This window comes from Leptidea sinapis, chromosome 12, assembly GCF_905404315.1.
Source record: "Leptidea sinapis chromosome 12, ilLepSina1.1, whole genome shotgun sequence".
NCBI classification, from domain to species: Eukaryota; Metazoa; Arthropoda; class Insecta; order Lepidoptera; family Pieridae; genus Leptidea; species Leptidea sinapis.
The window spans coordinates 457879-468551 of NC_066276.1; the positions used below are offsets into that span (position 1 = coordinate 457879).

At 34.3% G+C, this 10673-nt stretch overlaps 1 protein-coding gene across 4 annotated transcripts; it reads right to left on the bottom strand.

Annotated features, from left to right (window-relative positions):
- Positions 1-653: 653 nt before the first annotated feature.
- LOC126967016 (G-patch domain and KOW motifs-containing protein) lies at positions 654-10306 on the bottom strand. 4 transcript variants are annotated; one of them, XM_050811320.1, is made up of 7 exons: positions 10019-10304; positions 9790-9920; positions 8958-9243; positions 7832-7920; positions 3908-4079; positions 1802-1934; positions 654-1098 (listed from the first exon to the last, which is right to left on the bottom strand). In XM_050811320.1, the coding sequence occupies exons 2-7, from the start codon at positions 9906-9908 to the stop codon at positions 689-691; spliced, it is 1209 nt and encodes a 402-aa protein (XP_050667277.1). In that variant the 5' UTR covers positions 9909-9920; positions 10019-10304; the 3' UTR covers positions 654-688. The 4 variants fall into 4 exon arrangements, with proteins under 4 accessions (XP_050667277.1, XP_050667276.1, XP_050667275.1 ...); XM_050811319.1 differs by having other exon boundaries at positions 9790-10054; positions 10190-10205; XM_050811318.1 differs by having other exon boundaries at positions 9790-10304.
- Positions 10307-10673: the final 367 nt, after the last annotated feature.

The window sequence follows — 10673 nt, forward strand, 5'->3', positions numbered from 1 at the left end:
CGTCCATTATCACGACAACCCGTCCTACCGTTCCACTAATATCACTCACACAATATATATATACCACGAATGAGTATTTCAGATATAACACTAATGACGCATGTAGGTACCATACATTCTGCAGATTGCACTTTATTATTTGCATTGCATGTAATTAAGAGATAATCGAAGTGGTATGCAATTGACAAGTAAGAACTGAAGAGGCAAAGAATGTGTTCCAATAAGCAAATCGAAACGTCCCTCAGTAAAACTGGAAAAATCCGTTATACAATGGTTCCAAAGAATGCAATTGGTTTGTAAGTTTGGAGGGTGCCGTAGCTAGTGAAATTACTGGGCAAATGAGACTTAACATCTTCTGTCTCATGGTGACGAGCGCAATTGTGGTGTTGCTCAGAATTTTTGGGTTTATCAAGAATCCGGCACTGCATTGTAATGGGCAGGACCAATTACCATCAGCTGAACGTCCTGCTCGTCTCGTCCGTTATTTTCGTAAAGAAAGAAAAGAAAAAAATAGTGATTGAAGGAAGTATACTTTGAAAAACAATAAAAATATCATTAAAATTATAATATGTGGTACAAACACAAACAAAGCATTGTTGATAATAATAGAAACTATATATAGTATGTACCCATTATGAATGAAAATACGTAAATTTAAAAAGAGAATTTAATATCTGTATATAGTAAATTATTTTCTATGTTTCTTATAATTAGGAGATCTATCTCTATCCCGCTTCTTCTTCTTCCCCTTTCTTTTCTTATCTATGTCCCTTTTCTCTTTTGAACTCTTACTGTGACTCTTTTTCTTCTTGTGTCTATAATTAGATTCACTGCTACTGCTACGTCTTCTACTCTTACTGTCGGAGTCAGAGTCTGTACTGCTATATTTTTTATATGATTTACTCTTACTCCTATCCTTATCACTAGAATATCTCCTTTCTAAATTCTGTCTACCATTTGAATGTTTGTCATTATCTACTTTATGCCTAGATTCAGTTCTTTCATTTGACCTCTGTCCTGAGGGATCTTCTATACGTTCCTTTTTTGATGATATGGAGTCACTCTCATTCCTTTTATATTCAGCGTAAGATTCTGCATCTAGAGTAAAATTATTGTACATATTAATTAATTTTAATATAATCCTTAACATTAGTACATATAATTAAATTAACTACAATATATTATTATTTATTAGATACTTTTAATTTCCTAATATATTATATATGAAGGTTATTGTAACATTTCTTATAATTGACTTGCTTTATAGTTAACATATTGAATCAGATTTTGATTGGTATGCTGATTTAATTTTTTTTCAGACATTTTTTGTATGTCCTCAAATATACCTAGTTTCATACAAAAATTAAAATAAATGATACTCATATTAATAAAATGCAGTATTTGAAGCAAAACGTTATAATATATTTATACCTACTTATTAAAGTTAAATATAATATATTTAGCTGGGGACTGGTGAGTTTCGCTTCACCTTCACAAATGCATATTTACAGCATTTACATTTTATTTAGTTTTAAAGAAATTTGTAGAATTTCAATTATTACAATATTTATTTTGTGTTACCCTGTTCTTGTAATAACAGCAGAAGTATCAAACTGCGTCAAAAATTATCTCATAGAATTATTCATACAGAAATAAAATTTTAAATTAAAAAATATCAAGGGTCGCACAACGAAATAAAGACTAGTATCTCTCATGTGTGCAAATTTGTTAAAAATTGGTTTATTAGTTTAGGAGTTCATCATGGACTAACTACATATGTGACATATATATAAAGACTTACTGATTACTTTGGATTGCTTGTCATACTCCGCCTTGGTCACGGGATGCATCATAAACTCGCTCAAGCTGACAGTCTCCTTCTTCATTGTTATGTCAACCATGGCCCGCCCATTTTCTTCATCGAGGCTGACAACCTGTAAATATTTTATTATATTAGAAACAAATATTAAAATGAAGTTATTCCAACATCACTTAGGATAGTGGCGGCGTAAACCGAAAAAAATTTTGAGCCGGGCCGGCTTCATTAAGTCTAGTTTAACCCTAATAAGACACAAGTTTGAGTGGTCACTGCTAAATGTCACTTACATGTCACAAATCGGCATACTTGGCGTCGATATCAATCGCAGATACGAAGGAATTCATGCTGATATTAATATCTATATTAGGGCTTCCAATCCCGCGGCCTGTATTCAATCTCGGCATTTGCGGGACTACGATATTTCAATCCCGCGGGATCTCGGTATTTGCGGGATCCCGCATATTGAAAATATGCACATTTTAAAATAATGAATTTATCAACTCCACAGTTATTTACGTACATATTACTATTAAAATGAGATCAATCAAATTATATCTACTGCTTTTTCACAAAAAAAAAACAAATTCTGAATAAAAAGCAAAACAAAACAAATCGTTTTCAAAAAATACACAACGCAAAATTACAAAATCAACCAAAAAAACACATCTTAAACTGATAAATTATTACTAAATTTTTCAGCTTTTAATATTAACTGAAAATGTTTGCGAAGGAAATACAACATTTCCAAACTGTCGTCTGCCAAACTACTGCGTATTTTACTCTATTGACTGGCCAGAAAATGCCCGTCTTTCATTCACGTACACACCCTTAAATTTTTATTCTATTCTAAAAATAATTCACGCAGATTATCCTATTTTGCATCGCATGCACGCTTTTTTTCAGTCCCGCAAATCCCGCGCCCGTAATCCCGCATCTCGCGGGATTGGAAAATGGTGCTGGATCCCGCATAAAAAGAGAAGAAAAATAGAGAATTTAGGGCTCATCCTATTCTTTCAAAAGGATTATTAAAGGGACAGTTTCATATTAAACATTCAGTTCTAAAACTATATCCAGATAAACTTGCACAATTCACGCCACAATTTTTCTTTTTAAATTTCTGTCATGATACTCTGCCAAAGACGTATCATACAGTGCTGGTCTGTTTTCTATTTCTTAAATCAACATCGATACATCGATGTCTGGCGCCATGATACACGTCAATCACTAACAAGTGCAGACTACAGACTAAAGTGAGCGTCGTCTGCGTTAAGCCTAGTTCGCACTAGGCTAGTAATTTAGTGGCTAAATGTGAGCGAACCACAAAAAAATTTGTCGAGTAGTTTAGTGAATGATTTAGTCGCATCGATCCATTTTACTCTATTTTTTCGGGCGAGTAACGCCTCCCACCACGTGTCCGTGCTCACTGGTTCACCGGCTAAACAAGTCCGAACCGGTTGATTTAGTCTAATAGGTACATTAGTGGCCGCAAAAATGTCATTTCGCTGGAGCGAAGAAAAAACGTTACTATTTGTTTCCAAATATGTTGAGCATGAATGCTTGTGGAACATAAAGTCGACACATTATAAAAACAAGCAAATGAAACAATCCGCTTATTTGGATTTGGAAAATACAATGAATGAACCCGGATTTGGTGAAAAGGAAATTAAAGTGAAAATTAAAAACATCAGGTTAGTGCATTACTTTATTATTTTAAGTATTTCTAAAGCGTATTTATTACTATGATATAATTCGCTGTTAATTATTATTACTATCTATTGTTTTTAGAATTGCGTGTTAACGCGAACGTTATATTTTTTGTCGCACTTTTTGGACGGTGCGGTCTGTCAGATCTGCGAGGATATTTTGTGTGTCCGACATTTTGCGCGTCGCAGCCGCACCGCATATACTGCATATCTATATGTTTTATCATCACAGACTAAAAAGTGCGTCACGGATAGTCTGTCATCTGCGATAGGCCTTATTGTAAGTGATGTAACGGTTCTATAGTCGAAATTAAATTTATTTTTATATACGGAACACCTATTTTTGGTGACAAACATGACATTTGCTTAAAGCGAAGCATAGTACCTGTCCATAAAGACCACTGTATTTCCCCGAGGTTACTTTAACAAATGCCTTCTTTACAATAGCCAGTTCCTCTTCATTATCTCGTGATTTCTTTGATTGTTTTTGTCCAATAACCTTGTCAGCACCCAAACCTAAACCCTTTGGACGCAGTACGGGTTGTTTGTATTTTGATCTGAAACATGTTTAAAGTGATACTTTTATTACATCGCCTAAATATTGTCGTCCATACATAGCATTACAGCCGGCCGCGGAGCAGGGGTGAAGTTGAATCATTATTAATAAACATAATAAAACAATGTTTCGTGGGTTCAAACGGCAACACCTTACAGAGGTTTTTAATTACATTAAAATTTTATTTTATGAATAAGTAAAAGCATATTTTTTTATGTCAACGAGTGACGAGACGAGGAAGACGTTCAGCTGGTGGTAATTGATACGCGTACGATAATGCAGTGCCACTCAGGATTCTTGAAAAATACATGTATTATGAGCGGCACAATAATTGCGATCGTCACCTTTAGACATAACATGTTAAATCTCATTTGCCCAGTAATTTCACTAGCTACGGCATAGAAACACGATAATGTTTACACATAGTAATTTCAGTCATAGTAATTTTACTTCACGACAGAAAAAGGCACCAAATATATATATATATATATATATATACTAGTGGACCCAACAGACGTTGTCCTGTACACACGTTTTAAATTTGAAATATCGGTCCAGCCGTTAGAAGGAGTTCATTAATATACACATGAGCAGGAGAATTATATTATATGAACGGAATTGAGGATCTAAACCAATCTCAAATTCACTGAAACAAACAAAAAATCATCAAAATCGGTCCAGCCGTTTAGGAGGTAGTTTAATTATGAATCTAAACCATTCTCGAATCCACCTGAAGACACACACCAATCTCAAATTCACTGGAACACACAAAAATATCATCAAAATCGGTCCAGCCGTTTAGGAGGTAGTTCAATTGTGAATCTAAACCATCCTCGAATTCACCTGAAGACACACAGAAAGATTCATCAAAATCGGTCCAGCCGTCTAGGAGGAGTTCAGTGACATACACACGCACACAAGAAATATATATATTAAGATAAGTTATTTTGTGATAAAAAGTTTCACTTGCATTGTGATTTCATAAAACCACACAGTTTTATGATTAATGGGTTATAAAAATACGAGAGTACAAATATAGTTAGTGATCACTGATGTTCATAATCCTGTGCGCGCTTTTTTGAAGGTTACCTGCTACGTGTCGTCCTGGCAACTTCGCGCACGGATTATAAAAATTAGATATTGAAGAGCCCGTCATGTCCGCAAATGAGTGTTTCGATACGCTCTGCTATTAACGAAGCCCAGAGTCATACAGACAGTTTTTCTTTCAAATTTATAAAACTAAAATTATTTATATATAACATACATATGTGTGTTACTGTAATCTGAAATGGTGCATTTGCTTTTAATATTATTATTATAAGAGTCATTTAGATTCTAAGTCATCAACAAACATCAAAGACACAAAATGGTAGATTACTTTGGCATAAGTCCCACAGCTGACGATAAAGCGAGTTAGAATAAACTATTTCGTACAGTACAAGTAATCGCCAGGCTACAGCGAGTGGTGTTCTCCACTCGCTGTAGCCCATCACTATTGGAGCCATACTTGCTAGCTACTCATTTCAAGTTTCTAGCTCTACCCGCTACTCCTTCGTCCACGGACATGGGACACGTGCATTTAGTTGAAAATTTGTACTCCTTTTGCTTCATAGTGAATCAAATTAAATCAATAGCCAATCATTAATGCCCAAAGAAAGCAACTTCATTACTAAATAAATTATCTTATTATACAAGTACAGGAATGTTAAGAATGAAGCTGACATAACTACAGTCGCGAGCAAAAGTTTGAAATCAGTTACTTCAAATTGGTTTCGCGCCATCTTTCTTACTGACAAAAATTGTAATTATCATAAAATGACATCATTTTAAAGGTTCAACTAACAACTTTAAATTGATACGTTAACGAGCTATCCTGGATTAAGTGAAGGAGGTAGGAAAACAAGCAAATATAGAAAAATAATGAATGAATAAAACTCAAAATAAATATATAAACTTTTTATTTAGCCTTAAATTAAGTGTCAGTACTTTGTGTTCCCTCCCCCTCGCCTTAATAACTGCTTGAAGACAATTCTTCATAGACCTGATCAGCCTCTGAATTGATTCTCGTGGGATACCTTCCCACTCCTCAATCAACGCCGATTTCAGCTCATTCAGACATGAGCGAGCAGGAGTTCTGGAACGAACCTTCCTCTTCAGTTCATCCCACACGTGCTCAATGGCATTCAAGTCAGGGCTGAGCGCTGGCCAGTCCCATGTGGCTATACCAACTTCTTAGAGGCATTCAGTTGTTACACGGGCAGTGTGACAAGGAGCGTTATCGTGCATAAGGACATATATTGGAAATATACCGGTATGAAGTACGACCACCTCTTCGTCCCCCGCCAGGCATGAAAACAAGCTCGGTTTTACCGTCGAAGGAAATGCCGGCCCACATCATACAAGAGCCGCCCTCATAAGCCAGTGGTTCAGCGAAACAGTACTGCGCAAATCGCTCCCCAGGCTGCCTGTAGACCCGACCTCTACGGTTGCTACCGTGCAAACATATTCTGCTCTCGTCGGAGAACTTGCCTCCATTGCTCAACCTCCCAATCAAGATGGGTGCGAGCAAATTGAAGGCGTGCTTGTCGGTGAGCTGCCGTGAGTTTCGGGCCTGTGGCAGGCCTTTTTGGAGTCAGATTCGCTTGCTTGAGTCGTCGACGAACTGACCACTCACTGGCTGCTACCCCACGAACATCTCGGATTTCTTGTTGGACGTCGACAACAGTTAAATGCCGATTTTGGAGAGAGGTTGACTGGATAAAACGGTCATCCCTCTCCGATTTGCACCGGCGCCGTCCAGATCTCGGTCTCGGGATAAAGCCACCAGAAAACGCTTGTAAACTTTCGAAACACAGGACTGGCTTATGTGGCTCCACAGACGAGCGACAACCCACTGCCTGAGCCCTTCTTCCAATAGGGCAACGATTTGTGCTGCTTCTGTAGGTATTGTCTCCATTGTCATACAAGGTAAAGGGTCAAAAGTAGCGGAGATGTGTACCGGTCAACGTGTGAAAGTCGACTAATAAAGAAAATCCGATAACAGGTGGTTTTATAGGGGGACAATAGGTCGCAAGTCGCGACCTATCAAACAATTGAAACACGTAATTTTCGTTATTCCTTCACTTAATCCGGGATAGTTTCTTAAATACTGGCTTGATTTTTATGATTTCGGTATCAGTTTAAAGTTAAGAGTTGAACCTTTACAATGATGTGATTTTTAAAAATTTATTTAGTAAGCAAGATAGCGCGGAACCAATTTCATGTAAGTGATTCCAAACTTTTGCTCGCGACTGTAAGTTCCACAGCACTAGTCTAAAGAGACTTGGCTTAAATAACTCCAAAAAAGGTGATGCTTATTAATAATGTCCTATATTTTTTATATCAGTATAATACACTACTACTACTACTAGATAGTCATATATACATATTATAGTTCATGATATATGATTGCTTTTTGCTTAAACACTTCAAACATTTGACGACCTGTATAGCCGAGTGGTTAGTGATCCTACCTACTAAGCTAGAGATCCCGGGTTCAAATCCTGGTAGGTGCAAGCATTTATAAGATGAATATGGATGTTTGTTTCCGAGTCATGGATGTTTATATGTATTTATGTATGTTTAAGTAAGTATATTGTATTAAATATATCATTGTCTTGTAACCCATAACACAGGCTATAGATGCTTAACTTGGGGCAAGATAATTTGTATAAAAAGTGTGTCAGTATTATATACATATATTATTGTACTTACTCATCTTTCCCAGCTGTCCAGCCCATGCCACGCAACATGGCCATACCAAATTCTTGTATCGGGACTGAATCATAATCATCCAATGTTGACTGAAATTAAAAATTTCATGTTTCATTTCAGTTTAATAAACATATCAAAACATAAATATATTTTATAAAAAAATATAATGTTTGATTCTTCCAAATTTGTATTCATATACAGTTCTTCAACATGACCATCTTTGACCTCAAACAAAGTTAATATATTTTAGGAACGGCAATGTATAACACCTTTATTCTTCTACCTCATACAAATAGTATAAAATATCTACAAATCATATTATTTAAATTTCTTTAAATCATGGGATATAAAATTCTTGAACTCAGTAAACAACATTGTATCTTTAGTAGCTATTGTATTGGATCCACAAAGACTCGTTCTTCATGATGTTCCAAAAATTACCAAATATAATAAAAGTTGTGTATGTAATTGTGTTCGTATTTATAATAAGTTACCGAGTAGCATAAAAAATTTAAATTCTAGATTATTCAAGAATAAGCTATATAGTTGGCTAAATGATTATAATTTTTATAGTATTAAGGAATTTATGGAAATGAAATTCTGATTATATACATTGTATTTAAATATTTGCATGCTAGGAATAGTGCTGGCAAAACATGTAAGCTCTTATTATTTATTTAAATTTAAACACCATTGTATACTATGTTTTTTGCAAATAAATATATTATTATTATTAAAAACCATCATCACAAAATAGTCCAACTTGTTGCCTGCTCTTGAAGGTCAGGAAAGTGTTGGTGGCATATTCGGTTGAATCATTGATTAACCCTCACCATAGTGCCCCTGGTTTATTCCTCTCCTGTCACATACAAATGTGTTTTCAGATTTCAAATTATTCATATGTCTCTTTGAAATCTATTTGAAAGTAAGAATTGTAAGTTATATTTTATACTTTTTATTATTTTACATATTGGTCTTTGGAAATGCAATCAGGAGTGACATGATTAATATCTCCTTACCCATACAATATAACTAGATAATTAAGAATGCCTACAGTTGATAAAAAATATTATCAGTTGTTAAAACATTTTTCCAGTAAGTTAGAGATTTAAAAGGATACACTTACCTCCTTCTGGCCCTCAAGAACTGGTTGAGATGGAACATTAACAACTAATTTTTTCTCTTCTTCACCCTTTTTTTTCTTTCTGGCCTCTTCTAGTAGCTCTCTGGCTGCCATCTGCTCTACAGTCTCATTTTCAGGTATCACTGATACTTCACAGTCCTCTTTTTTAATATTTATGTCATCAAAATTCTCAGCTTGCTCCGCAATATGTCTCAGTTTTTCTGCAGTTACTAAAGTATTGGGTTTCATTGGAATAACTAAGGGTATATCTTCTTTAACTGTTTCCCCTCTGCAATTTAAAAATTATTCAAAACATGAATAAAGTAATAAAAAGCTATCTGAATAAATATATAAGACTAAATGTTTCATTTTGGAATGTTTTAATTTTTCATTATCACCATTTACCTTTATCACTCTCATACTCTCAAGAGTATATATTTTTATATAAGAAGGTTATACTCGAGCAGTTTACAATACCGTTTGAAAATCTTTCAAGTTAATCATATGATGAGCACCAACACTTGAGTACTAAGATGAGTAAGCACATTTTAATAATTGTATGAACACCCCCAAATTTACTAACATTATTTTATAATATATAATGAGGAGATATAGTTTTATTGTACTTAATAATTCTTAAAAACAAATTTTTGCTAATTAGGCAGAATATTGAAAAGTGATCTTATTAAGACAATTTAATAAAAAAATGATTGGCACTGAAATAATCATGCCGTGTTCAGAGTGCCTTGTAGAATGGGAAACAAATAGCTTGAGTAAAAATTGAATATAAACATTTAAGTAACAAACAATACACTATAAAATACAACTCATTTACCCAACAACTTTGATCGCTTTTTCCTCCACACATTCTATGTATTCTTTCGTCTCCGTTACGACTGGTTTGTCTTGTTTTTTCGTTTTTATAAAACCGAAAGATATTTTTTTTGTCTCCATATTGATTTTTCACTTAAAGTCAATACAAAAAATAATGAACAGAAAATAAACTTGATTTGCTAAGCTTGGTACGTAACCAAAATTAATATGTTTTGTTTTCAACCACCAACCATGATTTAGGAGCTGCTATAAATATTTATAATACTCTGAGAATAGAAAAATATCTTAATATTTTTATGTTGAATTTAATAAACTAAACATTCCAAATAATAATCGCATATCTTCAAAGATCATAAATATAATAAATTGTACAGTATCATTTAGCAATAATTATTAATTACACAAATAATAAACGTCACAGAAGTCAGAACACTTTTACTCTAACAACTTAGAGTAAAAAATAAAAATACGCTTTGGAGTTTGAACAACACATGCACTTGCGAAAGATTCATGAACATTGAAAAATAATTTTGGTATTTTTATAGATTGGCGTCTGGCGAGTGGCGAATAGCGTTTCTTTTTTTATAACTGGCTCCGTCGACTTAATGTCGACGATTCGGCCAACGTCAAGGTGGAGAGATTTTTTATTTTAATTTAGCTGATTTAAAAGGAAATGATCGGTTGATATAGCTGTGGTTTTTTTGTGAACTGAAGAATAGGCAACAAGAGTTAGTACGGTTAGTAATAAACACCCATAATATTAACTACCTTGTTAGTATCTAATCTAAGTTTAAGGGAGAAATGTGTGAATGTTAGTGGGAATATGTGCCTAATAGAAGCGCAGAAAGTATGGAGGATAGAAATTACAATTTAATATTATTGCGG

Bases quoted from the DNA above. Each gene is read 5' to 3' on its own strand.
- LOC126967016 (XM_050811320.1), bottom strand. From the start codon at position 9,908: ATGGAGACAAAAAAAATATCTTTCGGTTTTATAAAAACGAAAAAACAA. The intron at 4,080-7,831 runs GTAAGTACAATA...AACATGTTTCAG, and splicing joins TGGACAGCTGGGAAAGATGA to ATCAAAATACAAACAACCCG. The intron at 1,099-1,801 runs GTAAGTCTTTAT...ATTTTACTCTAG, and splicing joins CAAGCAATCCAAAGTAATCA to ATGCAGAATCTTACGCTGAA.